This window comes from Myotis nattereri (genome assembly GCF_964212035.1).
Source record: "Myotis nattereri genome assembly, chromosome: 8".
Taxonomy (NCBI): Eukaryota; Metazoa; Chordata; class Mammalia; order Chiroptera; family Vespertilionidae; genus Myotis; species Myotis nattereri.
The window spans coordinates 17,158,278-17,182,905 of NC_138083.1; the positions used below are offsets into that span (position 1 = coordinate 17,158,278).

Consider the following 24,628-nt stretch of genomic DNA (forward strand, 5'->3'; position numbering starts at 1 on the left):
TGGACCTGCTGGGGTTGGACCCCGGCAGCCTTGCTCACCTGCCTGCTGAACCACCTGCTTTCTTGTTTATAGCTCCTGTTCCAGTTGCAGGTCTTTTCGTTGTCTTCTTTGTCATGGTTTACGCCCATTATCCCTGCAGCACTTTCCTAGCTTCCTAAATGCAACGGTTCTTGGTAGGTAGCAAAACTCAACAACTGACTGGGTACTTCGTGGGGTGATCAAGCACAAACCTGGCATTTTATTGGGTGACCACCTCCAGGGACATTACCAGGAGGCCTTTTCTTTGGGCCTGTCAGTTTTTGAGGGGAATTAAATTCTCCAATCGCCTGCATGAAGGACTTGGTAGGCAGAACAGTGGTCCCCAAAGATGTGCATGGCCTAATCCCCAGAACCTGTGGAAGCATGTGGCTCACTGGCCGCGAGTTTGACATGCTTGCTTTACAGGGTAAAAGACACTTTGTACATGTCATTAAGTTAAGGACTTGATACAAGGAGGTTATCTTGGATGATCTGGGTGGGCCCAAATCATAAGAGTCCTTGTAAGAGAAAGTCATGAGGGTCAGAGTAGATGCCATGCTACCAGCTTTGAAGATGGAGGAAGGGCTACATGCCAAGGAACGCAAGTGGGTTTTAGAAGTTGGTAAAGGATGACTTCTCCCCTCCAGCCTCCAGGAGGAATAGGGCCCTGTTTGCACCTGGATCGTAGCACAGGAAGACCTGTTTGGGGTGTCTTAGATCTAGAACTGCAAGATAACACATTTATGTTGTGCATGAAGCCACTAAGTTTGTGGTAATTTGTTGCCGTAGCAATAAAACACTAATACAAAGACCTGACATTTGGGGAAGACAGCAGGAGGAGAATTCAGGGCTTCCTCCATTGGAAATGGAAAAATCCCACTTATTCTTCTATTCTCTGTGTTTCCCGATTCCACAGGCTGAACCTGAATTTGGAGCCGCTTCTGTTCAGTCTCTCCAGAGAGAGGTCATCTGGTCGTTTCGCTTGGGGGCTAGACGACAAGTGAGGTGCTGTCTGCAAGGAGCCTGTGTCCCCGAAACACTATAACAGACCCAGGCCAGTCCTGGCCCCACCTTCCACAGCAGACTAAGCCAGTGTGAACGCCACTGCTGATTTTCCTCATGCCAAACATTTTCAAGTGCTCATCTTCCAACACCTCTCCCAGTCTCATAGTCTTCGTAAATGTGGGCCTTTCTTATTCCTTTACTGTTATTTCAGTGGTTGTGGTTATGTATGTGTGTGTGTGTGTGTGTGTGTGTGTGTGTTTCCCCAAAAGGTAGAGGCAATAAACATGGGAGATCAATCCACCTTGTTGGCCGGATGCCCTCCGGGTTCCAGAACTTCTGAGGCAGTGGGGACCATCCTGTGCCCCACCACACCCTTGTTTGGGTTCCTAAAGGAATGGCTACCCTCTTAGAAACATAGAAGAGAAAATTGCTCCCGGGTGCGGCATGCCTGACTCTCTCCTCCCCAAGGCATGGGGAGCGAGTGCCCTACAGTGGGTCTCCCCAGAAGCAAACTCTGACCTAGGTTTATTTGGGGAGTGAAGCCAGGAGATCCTGGGAGGGGAGTGGGAAAGTGAGGCAAGGAAGGGAAAGGACAACAATGCAGAGTGTTTAATGAGTGGGTTACCTACTCAAGATCCCAGACTGGCAACCAACTGATCTCTCTCTCTCTCTCTCTCTCTCTCTCTCGCTCTCGCTCTCGCTCTCGCTCTCGCTCTCTCTCTCTCTCTCCCCTAGGATGAGGATAAAAAACAACAACACACAAAACACAGCAATAACCTGGCCTCTCCTAGGGACAGCAACTGGCACAAGATGCTACCACCCTTGGCCTGAATCCATCACAGGAAGAAGCAGTTAGGGGAACCTGGGATGCAGATGAATGACCTATACATGTAAGTGTGTATAGGAGCACAGGATTGTATATCTGATGTGGAGAATTGCAGAAAATTCTTACAAATGCTTTGCCCCTACAAAATGTTTTCTTTGTAGACAATGGAAAAAAAGAGAAAATCGCTAATTACTGAAATTGTTGCAAATAATTGATGTAGAAAGTGTAATTTCTCGGTCTGAGCTGTGCAAGAGATAGAGAATAGAAGATTAATCGCAGTAAAGTAAAAATCAATCGAGGGAAGTGTTGTGGAGTAGACCCTAATGGAGGTGGCAGGTAGAAACCTGTAGAGAGAGGCAGGGAGCCTGGAGGAGAAAAGGTCAGGGACTCAGGAGGCGAGGAGTGAACCACGTGGAGCCACCCAGACAGCACACAAAGCCCTGCGCAAGCCCTACCTCCATCACGCTTCCGAGTCTTGTTGTAAGTTCCTCCACTGAGGCTTCTTCTGCAATTTTCTCCTGCAAATGACAATGGCAAAACATGGGGATTCATCAACGGCCCAGTGGCTCAGAGCCCGAGCTCTGAAGCAAACCGCCTGGGTTCAGGTCCACTGCTTGCTGGCTGTGTGGCAGTGAGAATGTTTCGGGGCCTCAGTTTCCTCATCTGGAAAAGGGGGCTAAGAGCAGCACCTACCGCTTAAGGTTGTTATGAGAATAAAATAAGGATAAGTAGGTAAGATAGATGAGAGAGAGATAAGACAGATAGATGTTTAGCACAATGCTGGCAATTCCTAATTCTCTGTAAATGTTAGTAATAATAACTAGCATAAGATACTTTTCTTCTTTATGCTGTTAAACTAAAGGCTGCCCTAGGTTTTTAAAACTGCTTTGCTTTATTGAGGTACAACTGACATATAATAAACTGCATATATTTGAAGTTTATACCTTTTGAAAAGTTTTGACCTATGCATGCACCCATAAAAAAATCACCGTAAAAATAATGAGCATACACATCACAACTAAAAGCTTCTGTGTTTCTACATGCCCCTCAGCCCCACCCCGTGCCATTCTGCAACCCAGGCAAACAATGGCCTGTTTTTTGTCATTATAGATTGCTAGAGGCCCGCTGCATGAAAATTAGTGCAAGAGTAGGCCTGCCTTCCCCCAGCTGCCAGCACCGGCTTCCCTCCAGCACCTGGGACCGGGGCTTCCATCCCTCTGCCTGCCCGCAGGCACCTGGGACCCAGGCCGGCTTCTCCCGGGCCACCAACAGGCACCCAGGACCTGGGCTTCCCTCCCTTGGGTTGGCCACAGGCACCTGAGACTGCAGGCAGCTTCTCCCAGGCCAGGCCTCAGCTTTGTCAGGAAGGACATCCGGAATGACGTCCAGAAGACATCCAGTCTATCCAGTCTAATTAGCATATTACCCTTTTATTAGTATTGATATTCAGAGTCTATGGATCTTCTGTTCTGTTCCATTAATCTATGTGTTGACCTTGACACCATTACTACATGGTCTTAATTCCAAGAACTTAATTGTAAGTCTTGAAATCAGAAGCATTAGTCCTACAACGTTGTTCTTTTTCCAGAACAACATTGTGTTGGCTACTCTAGATCCTTTCCACTTCTATTTGAATTTTGGAATCAATTTTTCAATTTATATAAAAATTCCTCCTGGAATCTTGACTGGGACTGCATTAACCAATTTGGGAAGAATTAACATCTTGGCAATACTGAGTCTCCAACCATTAACATGGGATATCAGGATATCTCTTCAACTATCTAAGTCTTTTTACATTCTTTCAGAATTATTTTGTAGTTTTCAGTGTATACAGTCTTAAGCATCTTTTGTCAGATTTATCTCTAAGTATTTTGTATATTTGTACTATTATGGATGATATTTAACTCAATTTCTAACTGTTCATTGCTATTCTATAGAGGTAAAATTAAACTTTGCATATTAATTTTGTGTATATGTAGCAACTTGCCAAAGTACATATTAGTTCCAGTAGCTGTTTTGTAGATTCTAGATGATTGTCTTCAAATAAAAGAGAGTTTTAATTCTTCCTTTCCAATCTAGATGCCTATTATTTCTTTCCTTGTCTTTCTGTACCATCCGTAGGCAGCCTCCAGTATAAATTTTGAATGGACGTGGTGAGAGGAGACATTCTTGCCTGGTTCCTCACTTCAACGGAAAGCATTCAGTCTTTTACCATTAGGTGTGATGTTAGCTATATAGGCTTTTCAAAAATAACCACTGTCTAACTGAAAAAGTTATCTTTATCACTACCTTCTCACTATTTGATTATCACAGTATGGCATATTTTCTTCATGTTCCCTGTGCTTGCTATTTGTTGAGCTTGTGGGTTTATTATTTTTATAAAATTTAGAATTTTTTTAGTTATTACTTCTTCAAATCTTTTTTATTCCAACCTCTCTCTCCTCTTTTTTATGGACTCCAATTACATACATATTAGGTACCTGAAGTCATCCCACAGTGATCATTTTTTCAAACTCTCATTCCTGTTTCAAGTTCACTAATCTTTTTTATTGTGATATCTGATCTGTGATTAATCTTCCAGTGTATTTTTTAGCCCATGAATTATAGTTTTATTTCTACCAGTTTTATTAGGGGTGCTTTTACGTCTCTCCTTAATCTTTAGAACGTATATCGTTATCATAACTGTTTTAATGTTGTGTCCACTAATTCGAACATCTGCTTCAGATCTGGTTTGGCTTCAACGGAGTCGTCTCCACTTTATGCAGCATGTCTTCCCAGTTTTTGCGGCCCTGGTCATTTTTTACTGGATTCTGAACATTATGATGTAACCGAACTGGACGATGATAATTTCGTATTACTACAGACAGATATTCTTGAGCTGTGTTCTGGGACTCAGCTAAGGTACTTGGAAAAAAGTTTGATCCTATCGGTCTTGCTTTAAAACTGTGTTAGGCCTGGAGCCGTGCTCTCTCTCGAGGTCACTGTTCCTACTGATGCAGGGCCCTTCTGCGCACTCTCCCAGTGCCTTGTGTCGTGACGGTCTCCCGCCGGGCTGATGGGGTCAGGCAGCGCGAGCACTGGGCACTGGAACTCTGATCCTTTGGGGAGGTGCGCTCACCCTGACCTTCAGGAGTTTCCTCACATGCATGAGCTGGTCACTCCGCAGCTGAGTACTCGAGAGTGACCCTCTGCTGGCGTGGAACCTCTTTGTGAAGCTCTCTGCCCTCAGGCACTCTGTCCTGCAAACCTGAGTGGCTTTAGTCTCCAGGGACCCACAGATCTGTCCCCACAGCCCAGGAACTCCCCGGGCTCCCCGGGTTCCTGCCACCCTGCGCTGTGGCCGGGAACTCTCCCCAGGCAGCAGTCTGGCCATCAGAGGACTCGCCCGGCTCCTTGCCCATCACTCAGAGGTCACTCTCCATCGTTACCCGAGGAGCAGTGTCTTAAAAACTGCGATTGCATGTATTTTGGCCAGTTTTTAGTTGTTTCAGGCAGGACAGTAAATCCAGTTTCTGTTACTCAATTTTTGCCAGAATAGAGTTCCCTTGCACAGAGTTTGTTTTCCTTGTTTTTACATTCCATTCATCAGCGTCATGTCCCTCAATCTAATCCATGTCATACGACCTTTAAAAGATTCGGGTATCCCATATGTTCACAGCAGCCCAATTCACCATAGCTAAGATCTGGAAACAGCCTAAGTGCCCATCAGTAGATGAATGGATTAGAAAACTGTGGTACATCTACACGATGGAATACTATGCTGCTGTAAAAAAGAAGGAACTCTTACCATTTGCAACGGCATGGATGGAACTGGAGAGCATTATGCTAAGTGAAATAAGCCAGTCAATGAAGGAAAAATACCACGTGATCTCACTCATTCATGGATAATAAAGACCATTATAAACTTATGAACAAAAATAGATATAGAGGCAGAGCTGCCTCAACCAGACTGTCAAACTGCAGCGGGAAGGCCGGGGAGAGTAGGGGGGCAGAAGCGGGGGTAAGAAATCAACCGAAGGACTTATATGCATGCATATAAGCATAACCAATGGACATAAGACACTGGGGGGTAGGGGAGGCCAGGGGATTGTCAAGGGCAGGGGGAAAAAGGAGACATATGTAATACCCTTTGTAATACTTTAAGCAATAAGACAATTTAAAAAAAAAAGATTCAGGTTTCCCTCCGTCCCTTCTTCTGGGAGATTTCCCACCGTCTTTCCCACACTGAGTTAGGGTGCTTTCCTCTCCCCCAGCCTGTCACCACCTCTTGGAGGCCGAGGCTGCTTTGGTGGCTTTCAGCACCTGGGCGAGTGCCAGAGCCATTGGAGGGCCCAACCTCTGTGCAGAGACTAAATCAGCACTGGAAACGCAACACCCAGCCAGCTACGGACTGGGTCCCTTTGTGGTCTGTGGGAGAAGAATGCATTTTCCACAGAGACAATATGAAAATCAGGAGGAGAAGCCCGGTGGCCTAGTGCTAAGATAAACATCCTCCCGCTTCTCCCAAGATATTCTTTGCATGAGCTGATGGGCAAGGGCATGTTGCTTTGTTCGAGGGTGGAAAGGAGAAGTAAAAGAGTTGGGCACTACCCCTGCCCCCATCCTGGGCTCAGGGTGGGTTCTGTCCCTCCTGGGATGACGGAGTCGGCAGGACAGAGCTGAAGGAGCTGTGTGAGGACACGCGCCTTGAGATCCTGGCCACATGGCACTGGTGAGAAATCAGGCTGAAAGTGTTGGCCGCGAGGCGAGCCTGGCTGACTGGCCTCCTCTGTTCCAGGTCCCCCTTCTTCAGGTGAGGGCGGCAGGAGCAGCACAGGCGAGCTCCATCAGGGGCACCCATTAGGCAGCAGGAGGCGGCCGGGCTCCTGCTGGGGCCAGGCCAGGACAACGCAGCCAACAGCTCTCCAGGGAGCCGTGGTGGATGCTTCTGTAGTTTGCACGAAGGAAAATGCTGCTTCGTTTGCATATGTGGACAGTGTGCAAGTCTCCTCAGACAGTCTGGACTGTTTAACTGGCTTTCAATGAACAGCGGCACCCACCTCAGCCTCCTGAGCTCAGGGGAGGGGTGCGAGGGAAGGCAGAGCCGTATTCCTGGAGAAAGCAGTGAGGCTCCATGTCCATGACAAACACACCGCCTGCTTCCTCTGGGCTCACTGTCACTGTCCCCTCGCCTTCAGTGCTCTTAGTGATGGTAGGGCCTTTTCCCCATCAGACCTTAGAATTTCCCGGGCACCAGGACCACCCACGACCCGCACCAGCAGCCCCTAGGACCACCCGCACCCAGGCATGCGTGAATGGTCTCTCTTACCTGGATACTTTCCCTTCTCTCTGGAGTATCAGGTTCCTGTGACTCGAGTGTTTGCTGGGAATCCAGGCTGCTATGCCGGCAATAAGTATCTGAAAAAGAGAGAGAGAGGGAGAGAGAGAGAGAGAGAGAGAGAGAGAGAGAGAGAGAGAGAGAGAGAGGTATAAGGACAGAAAACAGATGATAAATATCTGCAGAGCCACAGGAAATTGGAGACGGCATAGTAGTGTGTCTAAACTGCAGCATGTCTGGAGAATTGTATTGCAGAGGCCAGCACCATGAGGTGGGAAGAACAGGCTCTTCACAGCCGACCCCAATTCTCACCTCTCTGTGCCCTCGAGGATGCCAGTGATGGGCCTGGCCTGGCACCAGGAGGCCTTCAGCCTCTGCCAGTTACTGAGCTATGTGATCCTTCCAGAGAAGCCACCAACCGCCCCCTCTCCCCCCCCCCCCCCCCCGCCACCCCACTTTGAAGTTCATAACACTGATTATCAACTTCCTGGATGGCAGGCTTTCAAATGATTTTAAGAAAGACCATGGCCCAGCTGGCTTGGCTCAGTGGTTGAGCGTCGACCTATGAACCTCCACAATTCAATTCCCGGTCAGGGCACATGCCTGGGTTGTGGGCTTGATCCCCAGTGGGGAGCATGCAGGAAGCAGCCAATCAATGATTCTTTCTCATCATTGATGTTTCTATCACTCTCTCCCTCTCCCTTCCTTTCTAATATATATATATATATATATATATATATATATATATATATATATATATATGGTTTTTTATTTGTTTATTTATTTAAAGACCGTGGAAAAGACCACAATTAGCTGTATCTGAACGCCAAAGATTAGCACCAGGGCTGTTTGTCCTCTGACAATACTGCGAGCATGCAGTCTGACAGGTACCCTTCACTTTTCTACTTTCTAAGCAAGAAGAACTGGAACTCAGCATTATTGCTGTAATAGGCTTTGGAAAGTCAATAATCAGGGCAATTTCATGTATTTAACCGTCACTAAAATTATAGTAAAAAACATTTTTCCCATCTTCTCAAAAAAGCCCTCTTTTTCTCTTTCTCCTCCGTTTTTTTTTTTTTTTAAAATATATTTTATTGATTTTTTTACAGAGAGGAAGGGAGAGAGATAGATAGTTAGAAACATCGATGAGAGAGAAACATCGATCAGCTGCCTCCTGCACATCCCCCACTGGGGATGTGCCCGCAACCCAGGTACATGCCCTTGACCGGAATCGAACCCGGGACCTTTAGGTCCGCAGGCCGACGCTCTATCCACTGAGCCAAACCGGTTTCGGCACCTCCGTTTTTTCCTTCCTTCCTTCCTTCCTTCCTTCCTTCCTTCCTTCCTTCCTTCCTTCCTTTCTTTCTACTTTCCTGTGTCTTTCTTCCTGCCTTTCTTCCTGTTGGTCTCTCTTTCTTCCCTCCCCCCTTTCCCCTCCCTCTCCCCCTCTCTTTAACTCTATCTCCCCCCCCCCCCCCCGCTCCCCTTTTTTCTCTCCCTCTCTCTCCTATCTCCCACTCCCATGCCTCCTCTCTGGCTCACCCTGTGCCTACTCTGCTGGGAATTCTCAGCCATGACATCTGCTCTCAGCCTGTGCGCCTTGGCTCAGAGCAGCCCTAGGACACTGCCCAAGGGCTGGCCCTGCCTGGAATGCTGCCACAGATGCAGAAGGGACCCGGCCCTGCTGAAGGCCCCAGAGACACCGCTGCCAGTGTGGGCCTGCTGCTCTGTCTTCTTGTTTCTAACCTTTCCAACGGCCAAGTCAGACGCTGCACAGCCAGAGGCAGCCCAGATCCTCACTGCTTCCTCCTCTCCCACTGTTTCCTTCTAGCGCCAGCCAGGGCAACTGCCCCTGCAGATGCCTCACAACCCCAAGTCCCAGGTCACTCACGCCCTCTCCCTCAGTGACTCTCAACCTTCCTAACGCCGCGACCCTTTAATGCAGTTCCTCATGTTGTGGTGACCCCGATTTCATTGTTACAAATTGAACATAAGTAAAGCATAGTGATTAATCACAAAAACAATATGTAATTATATATGTGTTTTCCGATGGTTTTAGGCGACCCCTGTGAAAGGGTCGTTCGACCCACAAAGGGATCGTGACCCACAGGTTGAGAACCGCTGCTCTACCTGCTTCTGGCAAAGATGTAGGTGAATAAAGTAGAATCGAATTCTAAGAGGAAAATCCCATGCCCTGGGGGTGTAAGGAGCACATACAAGGAGATATACATCAGGTTGCAGGGGCAGTGAGAGAACTGCATCCCGCGTAACAAGTAGCTCCTTTGGGGGGAAAAATGAGAGGTAAGTGAAGGACTCAGAATCCCTCTTCTGACATAGATACTTTGGGGAGAATAAAACAAAGTATGATTCCAGTTCCTGCATATGTCCTGCTTCCCGCGAAACTTTCTAGACAGTCCACATGGAGTTTGCAGCACTCTCATGGCAACAAGGGCAGCATGACACGCATATGGTAAAATGTGTGAATTTCTATGTATCTGCTTCCATGTAACAACCACCCAAATGAAATCTAAAGCATTTCTAGGGCCAGAAACTCCCCCACCCATAATCCTGTCCAGCTAATCTACCTCTTAGAGGGAGCTGCTATTCTGAGTCCTATCATTGATTCCTTTTGCTCAGCAGCAAACTTTTTTGTTGTTAATCCTCACTCGAGGATATTTTTTTCCATTGATTTTTTTTTTTTAAGAGAAAGTGGAAGAGAGGGAAGTGGAGAGGTAGAAAGAGAAAGATCAATGTGAGACACATCAGTTGGTTTCCTCCCGCATGCACCCTGACTGGGGCTGGTGATCAAACCTGCAACCCAGGAATCCTTGCCCTTGACCAGGAATCAAACCCATGACCCTTTGGTTCCTGGGCCAATGCTTTAACCACCGAGCAACACTGACTAGGGTGCAAACTTTTTGAATTAAAACAAAACAAAACACAAAGAAAACATATAGATAACTCTCTATTCTTAAGCTGCACTTTATTTTTTAAAATCTTTTCCTATTTTAAGTTTTAAATTTGAAGAACCACATAAAAACACAACTGAAAGAAAATCAGACTTTCACTGTGCATACATTTCTTTTCTAATTAGGACAAAATTACTAAGAAGTTAGAAATCGTGAAGAATGGATTAGATTTGCAGTGAACTAATAATCCCAGTGACTGCCCTGCTTCACGAGACAATTACCAACTACAACAACTAATTGTCTTGGCTGAACCGTCCTGGGGTGTTGCAGGTTATTATTAAGCAGCTACCACGCTCGTCCCCAGAGGTGGCTGCATTTCAGAATGGGGTGAGGTGATGCTCTATCTCTCTTTCCTGTGTCTCTGGGGTTTTGTGAGGTTGAATTACTTAATTTTCACAGTGTGCCCTGAGATCCTCAGATGTGACACACAACTAAAAACCCACTCGGGCTGCAAATTTAATTGTTATTTTATCGCTTATATCACCTGTGCAGCTTAGAAGTCATGCACTAGCGCTTTATCCTAGTGAGAGTGGAGGCACAATTTGCTGGGACTTTCTAAGTGAGGCTGCTCATCTGAAGTGGGTTCATCACAAAGCTAATGAGGTTGTAGGTTCAGGCCCCTCCCTAGATCGGCCCCTCCCAGGCACAGCTACTCCTGCATTCATAATTTTTCATTCTTTTTCTGTAAGAGAGCTCCCAGAATTGTACAGACTTTAGGTTCCTCAAAACCTGGCTCTGTCCTGCTCTTTACTAATAGGACTAACACATAGGGAAAGCCAAATAATACATTTTAAAAGGCATTAGGAAAAAATAAAAGTATACAATCTGGGGCTTTTTTACATTTATTTTAAATATCAATAAAAAGGTTTATCAGTGCAATAAAATAAGCTAATTATAAAAACGTAAATATGGAAGAACAGGTAGTAAACAAAATTTTAAGAAATAAGAACAAAGAGTGGGCCAAATGTCCTAATGAATATTAAGACATTATAAAGCCATATTATTAAAAGCTTTACTGGAGTAGAAATAGAACAAAATGAAATCTAGAAAAGAACCAGACAATTACAAAATGTTGATATATGTTAAAGGTGGCATTTTGGATTGGTGGGAAAATAATAAACTACACAATCAACAGTACTAAACATATGAGAAAAAGTTAATTTGAGCCCCTATTTCATACAATACACAGAAATATTTTGCAGATAAATTAACAGCCTAAATATTTTTAAATAGTTTGAAATTACAAGAAAAAACATAAGAGAATATCTCTATAACCTTGGGGGTGGAAAATTTCTTCCTTAAATGCAAAAGGCAGCCCTGGCTGGTGTGGCTCAGTTGTTTGAGCATCATCCCATGCACTGAAAGGTTGCTGGTTCGATTCCCAGTTAGGGCACATACACAGATTGTGGGTTCAATCCCCAGTTGGGTTGCATGCAGGAGGCAACTGATTGCTGTTTCTCTCTTTCTCTCCCTCTCTCTCTAAAACAAACAAACAAACAAACAAAAGCAATAAAAACGTATTTTTTTTTAAATGCCAAAGGCAGAAGTCATATAACTATTGATCTATCTAACCACATCAAATCTAAGAGTTCTGTCAAAAGTTCCTAAAAATGTTTTTTGTTGTTGTTAAAGTAGAGATACAGAGGGGGAGGGCTCAGCAAAGGAGTAATGGCTTCCTACCACCACTCTGTCTGGGAGAAAGCTGCCCCTCCAGCTCTTGACCTGCAGCCAGACAGTTCAGTTCCTCCTCGTGTGTCCCTGGCACCTTTCGAGATTCTGCCCCAACACGGGAGCTCACAACCAGTGAGTCCTTTACCAGGGCCAGAATGGAAATAAAACTAAACTGAGGAACATTTATCCGGAATTACCAACAGAAGTCCAGCTGAGGAGGAGACTTATATCAAGGAAGGACAGAAAACACCTGGAGACCAGGAGGAAGGGCAAGATAGTGAGAGGGGTGACCCAGCTTCCACAGGCAGCAGGCCGAGAGTAAAGAGGGATCTCTGGGATTGGGGAAGGTGTTTCCCCTGAGTAGATCGTGGACCAGGGCCCAGGCTGGGCTCCACAGCCTGGAGTACCAGGGCCGAGACCAGCGGCCCACCTAACACCCAGTGTGCAAGGTGAACTGATTAAATTCTGAAGCTAGTTCTTTGAAAATACAAATTAAACAGACTCTGGTGATATTTTTTTAAAAGACACAAATAAATAACTCCAGAAATGAAACATAGAAACATAAGGAAAACATATAAAGTAAGATGGTAGCTATCCTATCTAATAATAGACAAACATGGTAATTAACCATAACTTCGCTATCCTTCCCATTGGCTAATCAGCAAGATATGCAAATTAACTGCCAACCAAGATGGTGGCTGGCAGCCAGGCAGCTAAAGCGAACAGGAGGCTTGCTTGCTTTCTCCACTGATAGAGGAAGCCAACGTTCCCCGCCTGCTGCTGCCAGCCTCTGAACTGCACTCTAAGCAACTATGTTGCAATTATAGAAGCTAAACAAGCTCCAGAAACCTGCTTTCAGTGAGCTTCGGCCTCAGAGTGTAGAGTGGCAGTGATGGAAACAATGTCTCAATTATAGAAGCTAAAAAAACCCAGATACCTGCTTTCAGCCAGCCACAGCCTCAGAGCTGGAGCCGGGCCTCTGAGCTGGAGCCGGCTCTCAGCTCCAGTGACAGCCATAGAAGGTAAATAAATCCCAGAATAAAAAGAAAAAAAGAAAAAAATGAGAGGTTGGGAGCTTCTGTCACCCACCAGCCTGAAAACGGCCCTCAGCCCCTCACCCAGACTGGCCAGGCACCCCAGTGGGGACCCCCACCCTGAAGAGGGTGTGACCAGCTGCAAATAGCCATCATCCCCTCATCCAGGCTGGCCAGGCACCCAAGCGGGACCCCCACCCTGATCCAGGACACCCTTCTGGGCAAACCGGCCGGCCCCCACCCGTGCACCAGGCCTCTATCCTATATAGTAAAAGGGTAATATGCAAACTGACCCTAACAGCAGAAAGACTGGGAATGAATGGTCACTATGACACACACTGACCACCAGGGGGCAGACGCTCAATGCAGGAGCTGCCCTCTGGTGGTCAGGGTGCTCTCACATGGGAGGAGCTCTGCTCAGCCACAAGCCAGGCTGATGGCTGCCAGTACAGCGATGGTGGTGGGAGCCTCTCCTGCCTCGTCAGCAGCGCTAAGGATGTCCGACTGCAGTTTAGGCCTGCTCCCCGCTGGCAAGTGGACATCCCCTGAGGGCTGCCGGGCTGCCAGAGGGATGTCTGATTGCCATCTTAGGCCCAATCCCCGGGAAGCGGGCCTCAGCCAGAAGATGGTCATCCCCCGAGGGGTCCCAGACTGTGAGAGGGCACAGGCCGGGCTGAGGGACCCCCCCTTCCCCCAGTGCACAAATTTTTGTGCACTGGGCCTCTAGTAAGAATATAAAAAGCAAACAGACCAAATACTCTAATTAAAAGATAACAGTTGTCACACTAAATTGAAAACAACAACCCACTCTATGCTGTTTACAAGAGACATATCTAAAATGCAAGGAAGGATGAAAACAAAAGAATCAAAGAAAGATATGACATACAAACATGAATCAAAAAAAGCAAGTGTGGCCATGTTAAAATCAGAAAAAGTAGACTTTAAAGCACAAGAGATCACTAGAGATAAAGAACACTTCATAATTGATTTTTAAAAGTTCAAGGAAGATTTATAATGATTTAAAAATTATGCACCTAATAACAAAGACACAAAATATATAATGAAAAAAGGATAGACTACAAGTAAAAATCAATATATCCATAACCACATTTTCTTTACCTATTTGGAATGTTTTAGTAATTGCATTGAAGTCAGATAACCTACTCTGTATGATTTTAATCCTTTAAAGTTTGTTAAGCATGTGGTCAATTTTGTAAATGTTCCTTCCTTGAGTCCATGAAATGAGTATATATCCTATTGCAGGGCTCTATATGAATCAGTTACACTTGTTAACGTTGTCAAACATTTTATCTTTATTGACTTCATTACTGGTTTGGTTAATTCATCTATATATATAAGAGCCTAATATACAAAGTGTTCCCTTGGGAGTTCGACCTACCTGGAGTTTGATCGTTTGCTATGAAGTGTGCTGACCACCAGGAGGTGACACGGAATGAAGGGAGGCCCCGGCCAGCAGCTGGCAGCCAGGAGAGGGAGGCCCTCGCCAAAAGCCAGCAGCTGCTAGGGATCCTATTCGTGCACGAATTTCATGCACTGGGCCTCTAGTAAGAGATATGTTCAAATGAAAGGTAATATGACAACTACGTGCAGTTTGCCATTCTGGACCAAGTCATTCTGCTATGAAGCACATTATTGGCACAAATGGGGAAACTTGAACGAGGTCTGTGGATTGCGAGTTAGACGGTAGTAACATATTCAAGTGAATTCTTTGATCTCAATGGCTGTTTGAAGGTTGTAAAGGACAATGGTCCTCTGTAGGAAACACTAAATAACGTATTCATCGATGACTCAGCATAAATGGCGGCAACTAATTTTCAAATGGATTAGGGGGAAAAAAAAGTACCTGCAACTTTTCTATGAATTTAAGATTGTTTTCACGTTTTAAAAAAGAGAAAGTAAATTTTTAAAAAGCATTGCCTTGATGTCCTTTCTGTGACAGCCAATTTTGTCATTTTAAATGATTACCCCCTAGTACTCTTCATAGCACAAGTTTCTTAGGTAGTTTTACTTGTACTTCAATTCATTTTGCGTGGACTTTTTCCACATAAGATTTATTGTAACCATGTCCCCTCACTACTGGTAACCTTCTTAAAGGCTACTGCACATCTGTCCAGTGGACACTTAAAAATTCAGCAATGCCTCTCTTGTGAGAAACTTTGGGTTTTTTAATTTGTTTATTTATTTGGATATTTTTTGCTTGTTCATTTATAGTGTTATAATTATGCTTAATGAATAGTCTTGAATATGTATATTTTTACAGATTTAATATTATTTTCTCAGATTTGCCACAGTTGAGGTAAAAGAATATGAACATCTAATGGGTTCTGATAATCATTTCCAAATTGTATTCCAGAGTGTTGAATTAATCAACCTTCATAGCAGTCAGAAACTCTGAGTTAGGAATCTCCTAGCCCAGAATGGACTATCTTAATTACAACACGTATTTATAACTTAGTAGGCAGAAAAGGGGAGCAAAAGATCTTGGGTTTTAATGTGCAGTTCAGTTTTAGAGAAGCTGAAAATTTCCCCAAATTTATTATAAATAAATATATTTTTGTGTAGTTAATTTTGTGCAAAAATATGTATGTGTGTGTGTGTATACATATATATCTATACTAATAAAAGGGTAATATGCTAATTAGGCCAGACATCTTCTGGACATCCTTCTGGACGTCCTTCTAGACAAAGCCACAGTGATGGGGGCTGAGGCAGAGGCGGTTAAGGGATCAGGCCAGCAGGGGAGAGCAGTTAGGGGCAATCAGGCAGGCAGGCAGAGTGGAGAGGCAATCAAGCAGGCAGGCAGGCAGGTGAGTGGTTAGGAGCCAGCAGTTCCAGATTGCAAGAGGGATGTCCAACTGCTGGTTTAGGCCTGAAACCAGCAGTCAGACATCCCCCAAGGGGTCCCAGATTGGAGAGGGTGCAGACTGGGCTGAGGGACACCCCTGACCCCGTGCATGAATTTCATGCAATGGGTCTCTAGTTTTTTCAATAACTGCTAGGCTCCAGATAGAGCTGCTCCTCTTGGAGTGCCACATCAGCAAATGGAAACAGATCTAACCTTTGTGTTCCTGTAAATGTGCCTCTTGACCAAGAAATGCAGCATATCCAGTAATCCAATCCCCAAACAGCAAACCGACTCTGGGCTTTATGCTTATTTCCTTACTCTTTCTCACCCAAACAAGGTTGATTTTGTAGCTCCAGCTAATCGGATATTTTCTATTTTTCTCGTCCTTGTTCTTTATTCTGTATCCCCTAAAAGCTTCCAGCCTTCTGCCCCATTCTGCAATTGTCCGAAAGGAGTCTATTCACTTTATGAAGTATTAAATAAAGCTTGTTTACATCACCTATATTGTCTTCTTTAATCATTTTTAACAGTATGTATGCATGCGTGTATATATATATATATATATGTGTGTGTGTGTGTGTGTGTGTGTGTGTGTGTGTGTGCGCACATATATTTATATATACATACCTACACATTGAAAAATAGAAAAATCTGAACATATATTAATAACCTTGAATGAAAATGGAATGTCGCCAAAGAGGAACCTGAAGTCAGAGCCAGCTTCCAAGGTAACTGCTCCATGTCTTGCACTGAACTAACCTGTTCTCTCCTGAAAGTGTGCAGACACCAACAGCCAGAGGACTCTGCAGTGTAGAAAGGGTTGCAATCCAGCAGCAAAATAAATGGCTTCATGTTGGGCTTAGAATTAATACATTTTCCTTTGTTGGCTGCCATGTGCAAAGACTATGATTCTTAGTAATTACTTCCTTAGTTGCTTTGCTCAGATTAAATTAGGTAGATCCGTGATATTTTAAGAGTCTCACAAACACTGTGTAAACAGACACAGAACTCACAGTGACCCCAGTGCAATGGGTGCAGCCCACAGACAGCCAATTTCATCACAGGGACATTCAGAGTATTCACTCACAAGCAATTGATTTTCAACAGAAAAGTCAGTAGGATCAAGCAGCCTGTTGGGATGAAAATCCCCTGAATCACCTCTATCACCATGTTTTCTAGTAACTAACTCCTGACACCATATAGTGTAATGGCCAAATTACTATAATTATCCAGCAACACAAGTGGCATATCAACATTATTTTAAACATGGATTTTTTTTGCATAATCTTTCATTATCATCATTCAGCCTACCATTTGGAAATGGAAAACAACAACAAACTGTGATCTCCAACCAGAAGAAGAGAGGTCACCAAAGAGAACAAATAAAAGGGCTATTTACATGTGAATATACTGAGTGAGATGTGTTTTACAGTTAAATACACTCTTGAAATTCATTAAATGCCTTCTCCCCTGCTTCATAAATGTGGGCAAAAAAGACATTGCCTACTGAGAAAATAATCCCAGCACATAATGATCATAACGAATATAAATAAAGCCACTTTCCTTTCAAAGACCTCAAGGCTCTATGTAAAAATGTATTTGCATTTCTACCATTGTGAAATGAATGTCAGGTGATTAGCACAGCCTAGCCAGAGGCCATTCCCAGAGCTTAGGAGGAGAGTCGGAATGCGCTTTCTAGTCATCTTGCTCTCTGCAAAATAACAAATTCTTAAGTGGGTGCCTTAAGAATCATATGGTGCTGCTGTTTTAATATTTTGAAGTTTTCCCCCTCTTTGTACCTGATCCATCGTCCCCTCCACCTAGACCAGTGGTTCTCAACCTTCTGGCCCTTTAAATACAGTTCCTCATGTTGTGACCCAACCATAAAATTATTTTCACTGCTACTTCATAACTGTAATGTTGCTACTGTTATGAATCGTAATGTCAATATCTGATATGCATGACGGTCTTAGGCGACCCCTGTGAAACGGACGTTCGACCGCCAAAGGGGTCGCGACCCACAGGTTGAGAACCGCTGACCTAGACCCTCCCCTTCCTCTGGCCCTCTCCATGTTATTTTCTGTGTCCAGGGGCTATGCATGCATATATGTTCTTTGGCTATTTTCTTCACTTTCTTTCTTCCCATCCAACCCTCTCACCTCCCCTCTGATATCTGTTAGACTATACCAGGTGTCCATGATTCTAGTTCTACTTTGTTCGTCACTTTATTTTTTTGCCATGGAAGCATTTACTGTCAACCTTGGAGAGAAACACATTAGTCTGGGCATAGATCTGGTATTACTTGTTTGTCAACATCTCCAGCAAAGCATTAGTTAATTCTAGAATATCAAAGTTGACAAGAGTAGCTAAAGTTTTGGAAGAATGAAATTTTGTCACCTTTCTATACTAAAAAGATATTTAGTGGTTAAAAAAAGGACAAAATTTGAACTATAACAGAGCATGTATGAGCATTAAGTAGAGTGGACTCTGTTACCAATGTAATAGGCATTTCGACAGACGTGAGCAGAGCAAGGACGATGGGTCAGGTACAGAAGGTCATCAGGGCGGAAAGCCCCATGTGCCTAGCAAGGGGCAAAATTGGGAAAACAAGGACCTCGCCCCCAGGGTAACCTTTCCTCCCCTAGCCTATCACTGGTCATGAGGTTTGGAACTCCTGACCTTTCTTCCCCAAAGATAACGTCCCGTCCTCAGTTGTGTTTCGGCTCCAGGCCCAGAAAAGCAGCAAAACCAGACAAACTATGCCATGGCTGCCTCAGGACCAGCTGCACTGACTAATGACACCCTCCCCTGGCGCTGACCAATCAGTGGAGACCACTACCCTGAAAGGACACACCTGGAAAGCTGATGGATATTCTATTGAGATCTTCCCCTGACCCCTCCTCTAAGATTCCCATCTGCAAGAGAGAGAGATAAATACCTTCAACACAAGGGACCCAGCTCTCTCCAGGGGGGCAAGCCCATGCCATTCCCTCCCCACCTTACCCCCTCTAAGGGACCCCATGAGACTTGCAACCAGGGGAGCAATGGGCAGTGGCAGCTCTTCCTGGCTAACCCCCTGAACCTGTCTCCAAGGCCCCTTTTTCTCTGACTTCCCAGTGAGCTAAAGCAGCCCAGCCTAGGCCCGTGGTTGGCAAACTGCGACTCGCGAGCCACATGCGGCTCTTTGGCCCCTTGAGTGTGGCTCTTCCTAAGCCTTAGGAGTACCCTAATTAAGTTAATAACAATGTACCTACCTATATAGTTTAAGTTTAAAAAATTTGGCTCTCAAAAGAAATTTCAATCATTGTACTGTTGATACTTGGCTCTGTTGACTAATGAGTTTGCCGACCACTGGCCTAGGCCCTCCTGTTGCTTCTCCTCTGTGGAGCCCTCTCTTGTTTCACTGTCCTGTGTGCATTTGCTGCGGCCAATAAATTTTTGCTTGCTCTGCTGCACTTTGTCTCTTGACTGAAATCCTTCCTTCAAGAAGACAAGAACCGAGGTCTTGGTGTCTCACAGGTACCACCACCGCCTGCATTACTGCCATAGCCTTGCAGACATGGCCACAGGGCTCCAGACAACCATTGGCACAGGATCCTAGGTGGTTATGGGCTAAATTATGCCCCCACAAAATTCATGTTTAGGTCCCACACCCAGCACCTCAGAACGTGTCTACATTTGGAGATAGCGCTTTTAAAGAGATAATGAAAGTAAAATGAGGTCATATGGTGGCCTTTAAGCCAATATGACTGTCTCCCTATAACAAGAGGAGCTTAGGACATGGACAGGGACAGAGGGAAGACCACACGAAGACACAGGGAGAGAGCAGCCATCTAGAAGCCACAGAGAGAGGCCTCAGAAGAAACCAACCCTGCCAACGCACGGATCTCAGACTTCTAGCTTTCAGAACTGTGAGAAAATAAATTTGTTGTTTAAGCTCCCCAGTCTATGATACTCTGTTATGCCAGCCTGAACAACGTAATACAGAGTCCTTGTGGGTCACTAGTTAAATAACTACAGAACATACTGGACATTAAAATAGATATTCTGAGATACATAATGCAAATATTTTGGCAGAAACACCGCTATTCTCTGTAGACGAGTGCTTCACCCATATTTGGAATCTATAAAGTAATCTAGAAGGCAACCGGGCATATAAAACAGAACCTTGGGAAGATGGACTAAAAGACCCGTCTTTTATTTTATTGACACACAATAAATGGTTTGATTTAGCCATTGTTTCTTAGATCTGGCACATGGAGTGATTCCAGATGTTTCCTACCCCTACAGCGGAGAGAATCTGAGGTCAGAAGCAAATGTAAGTTTGATGAAAATTAAGATACAAAGAAACATTTCATGACAAAGAGTGATTTCCTTTTTAATTTAAAGGGCAGCATGGCTATGTTTTATGTAGATTTGCTATAAAATTATATTTCGAAGGATCTTCTAAATGTATAGTAAGCAGCACTTTTCCTAGGTGAGTTGGTTATATTCGTGAGGGGCTATATTGGTTATTCTTTTGAAAGCTCACCATTCTGTTATATAAAATTATATTTCTCCCTGCCAATGGCACATTATGTTCCACAGGGATCCTGTATGCTAGGCCCCAGTGGTATGTTGAGATTCACAGATCTGAACCTTGCAGGCCTCATTTAAAACAGATCCCTGCTCCCCAGGTCATACATGACAAACAAAAGTTTTGCTTCTTGCTTCTTTTTTTATTTTTAAGTAGAAAATGTGGCAATGCCAATACAGCTATGGAAACACACAGGCTGTGACCTATTTTGCCTTATGCATTATCAAGAAAATTTCTAGCTCAATTCTGATTCTAAAGTCTTTATTGTGCGATACAGTGAACAAGACACAGCTTGATTTGCAAAGGCTGGGCAGAGCCAGTGGTGGGGTCAACTGGAAAAAAAAATTATTTTGAGCCATTGTATTGTCACTGAAGGAATATATTCATAAACTGCCAGGCATATGGACTATGTTGATATGTGCTCACTAAGTATTCAGAGACTCTTAGCATCTGTGTTTCTTTATGAATTCTTCCAATATTCAGAGAACTTGCTATTTCTATACTAGGTACTCCACTAAATAAAATCATACACTTTTATCAGAGTTTCCTTACACTGGGACAAAATCTGTATCTTTAGACATTTTTCCCATTGGTCCCAAGATTTAATAATTATAAACCATAACTTTCAAGTCTGTGATAGGTTATATATGCAAAACGAATGGCTAAAAATGAAAACATATACAAATTAGTCAAGTAAAATGCAAATTGAAAGTGCTCAGTAAACTTTTTAAATGCAATGTTAACTTCGGATATGGCGGATAGGATGGACAGCAGGATGATCAGAATGTGTGTGAATAGCTAACGGGGAGCCACGGTATTAGCTTAGGAAGGCTGAGCTGGGACGTTACTCTGCTTGGAAGGGTTCAGGCTGGTGTGAAATTGCAAGTTTCACAGCTGGTGGAAAAAGACGTGACCCTGAGTCCAGGATGTGAGAAGCAGCAGTTTATTTGAGAGGTGATCCCAGGAAGCACCAGGAGGGTGGTGAGGAAGAGAGAAAGGGAAGGTGAAGTATGTGTCATTGCTCAGCTCACCACTGGACAGCTGGAACCTATCTCTGTGGAGGAACTGCGGGAAACAGTTTAAAACTCCTGTCTCCCAGTACTCCCGCCAGAAGCATGGGGATTTATTCCCTGACCACTATCACTTGTGTATGTTTCACAGCAGCATCTTGGTGTGGGTTCCCTGAGAAGCAGACGTGGAGTCAAGGATTCCAGTTCAACCATTTACCTGGGAGCTGACAGAGAAAAGAGTAGTCAGGGGGCAGTGATGTGAGGCAGGCAAAGAGAGCCTGCGCTCAGAGTGTTAATTCCTGGCGATCTGGCCTGCCTCTGGCACAGGGGAGAGTGGCCGGCCAGTTCCAAATCCCACAGACGCAGAGGTGAAGCGTCCACAGGTGGAATCTGTTCAGAGCACACACACAATAGTGTTGAGTCAGGATAGAAAGAAGTTAGGGAAAACTCCCGACAAGTGGGAGGAGGAAGTAGGAACGGGCTTCGCAGGCCAGTGAACCCTTTCATCAGAGCCCCCACCTCCACATTTGACACCCCTGCCATGGTCACGGAAGTCACGAACAACAGGAATGAGCTACTGTCAGGTCATTCCAAGGTGGAGATAAAAAACTGACCAGAGGCCAAGCCCAAAACTCATTATATCAGCCTTATAATGAAAATCAACACCTCAAGTAGAAGGGGGTGGCCAAGGAGGACCAACACAAGAAGAGACCATATTAGGAGCAAGACCCCCACCCAACCCGAAGGTGGAGACAGAATTTGGTGCCACAAAGTTTAAAAGCCGAGATCACGTAAAATCCCGGGAACTGACCGCGTGCACAACATACTCCAGCTGGACTGCATCCACTTGGACATGCACTCTTGCTTCTTTCAGAGCAGCACCCGCACCCTGGAATCTCTTTCTCTACCTGAATAAAACTTGCTTTTGTTCTTACTCCGACTCGATATTGAAACCTTTCCTGCATGAGTCAAGAGCCTGGAGGTCGCCTGACGAGTGAAAGGTCTGGGACCATGCCAGGCAGGGCCGGTCCCCCATATGGCCGGTCTGGTGACAATCTTAGGGATATGCCACTGTGAACTCATTAAAGTGCTAATCAAATACCTCGTTGAAGTAAAAAAAAACGGATCATGTATCTAGTGTAGTAAAACCCACTGGAGTTTTCAGTCAAAGCCATCTTACATAAGTTACACCAGCCAAGCAGAGAGGGCGGGAGCCGGGTGCTGGGTCAGCCCCTGATGAGCTTTAAAGCCTTGCATGAGCTTGGGCAGGGGTAAAAAGGAAACCATGTCACCTATCCTAGCTCTCCTATCAACTTATAGGAACAAAATGAGATGATATATATGAAGATCCTTTGAAAAAAAGCACTAAACAAAATACAAGGTACAAGGCATAATGATGTATGCCCATCTGAACCAAGAATTTTAGTTCATATTTTAGAGAAATTATATTTCCTTTAACTTGAGACTTTCATCAGAAAAAACATGAACAGGAGATCATAGAATTTTCTCTGGAGCCTCATTCTTTGTTGTTGATAGGAAGATGGCAGCAAATGTGGTGATGACTCTTTTCTTAGACATAATGAGCTGTTGATTATTTGTGGATCCATCCCTGAGTTATTTGGAAGGCTACAATAGTGCTCCCTGGTGAAAATTTCATAATCATCTTTGTGTCAGTGAACACAAAACTGGATTTTCAAAAATAAATAAGGCACAGAAGATAACACAAGTTTCCTCATTTCCTTAATGTACCATCCTTTTTTGAGACCAACTAATTTTAAGTAAAAAAATTAAAGGCCATAGAGAGAAATAGAACTTCTTTCAGTTTCCGTATCTCTGTGGGCTTTTGCTAAACAGGGATATACTAGATTATGTGTGTTTTTAAGTCTAAATTTTAAATTTTGTTCTCCCTATAAGTTTCCAGAATAGGAATTTTCCATTCATTCTACATATATCTGGCACGATCATCAGTAGCCTCAAAGCTTCTCAGGAACACACTGGAAAAGACGCTATCATTTCAACTTGTTTTTTAAAAATATTTTTATTGATCTCAGAGAGGAAGGGAGAGGGAGAGAGGGATAGAAACATCAATGATGAGAGAGAATCATTGATCGGCTGCCTCCTTCACGTCCCACACTGAGGATCGAACTCGCAACCTGGGCATGTGCCCCAACCAGGAATCAAGCCATGACCTCCTGGTTCATAGGTTGACACTCAACCACTGAGGCAAAGGGGGGGAGGGGGAACAACTTAAAATTTTTTTAGGACTTACTCTGTACTTGGCACTGAGTTAAGTACATCATGTACATTCTAACATTTAATCTTCCCAACAATTCTTTGGGTTAGAGACTATTTTTTTAATCTCCATTTTACACATGAGAAAATTGATCTATAAAACCTATTTAATGCCACCTTTGATAAGAATTTATACATATGAAAATGACAATGATAACTTATGACTGAAGATTGTCTCATGCTGAAAAGTTCCTTCAGTGCACGCCAACATCTCTTTGCTAAAAAGCACGGGCGAGTCAGCCTTCACTATTAAAAAACAGTGACCTCCAATCTCTCTTTTGGGAAGAGAGCAGTCATCAGTACCAAAAGGAAACCGCCTCTGCATCCATGGCTGCGCTCCTCCTCTGCACTGAGTGGACATTCAGATGAGCTCTGTACATCCAGGCACTTGGCCTCCCATCGAGGGAATGACGGCACGCGCCATTGTTTAGATTAACAGGAACTTTGCCACCACCCAGTGTGTTTCTCTTTCTATTTTTTTTTTTTAACAATCTTGATATATAATTTTGCAGAGACAAGAAAGTGGAACAATTCAAAATGCCCAGATTTTAACTTGGGAAGATTCAAGTGGGTGAAAGGCCAATCACAAAGAAATAACAATTGCTAACAAAAATGACCAACGTTTATTGAGCACTAGAGTAAAGCACTTGACATGAGTAATCTCAGTGAAACTTCACAACTCCTCTATGTGTGAGGTATCACTGGTTTTCCTATTTTAGAAATGAAGAAACCCTGGTGTAGAGAAATGAATTAACATACCTTACCTGCATCTGTCTGATTTTAAGAACTGAAACATTAAACTGCAAAGATACCCAGGAATGCAGTAAGATCTCGTTCGTAAATTAAAATACCAAAGTTTGAGATTACCTAATTTCACTTGATGAAAATCCTGATACAATGTTTTAAAATCAATTTTGTTATTTCAGATGGGTAGGAATAAATTAAACAAGTTAAAAATTACTATTTGCAATAGGCCAGCACTACATAAGAATTTGCTAATGACATAAACACAGGAGCACTAACTGGTGGGATTAAAACTTAAAG

General features: G+C 44.1%; 1 protein-coding gene across 1 annotated transcript in view; it reads right to left on the reverse strand.

Moving 5' to 3' along the window:
- Positions 1-630: 630 nt before the first annotated feature.
- LOC308523683 (cilia- and flagella-associated protein 61-like) overlaps positions 631-24,628 on the reverse strand; it is a gene marked incomplete at both ends in the record, with an annotated part of 65,589 nt that continues 41,591 nt past the window's right edge. The window contains 2 exons of the mRNA XM_081097695.1: positions 631-743; positions 2,305-2,367. Coding sequence (XP_080953821.1) covers positions 631-743; positions 2,305-2,367 — 176 coding nt within the window. The remainder of the gene's footprint in view (positions 744-2,304; positions 2,368-24,628) is intronic.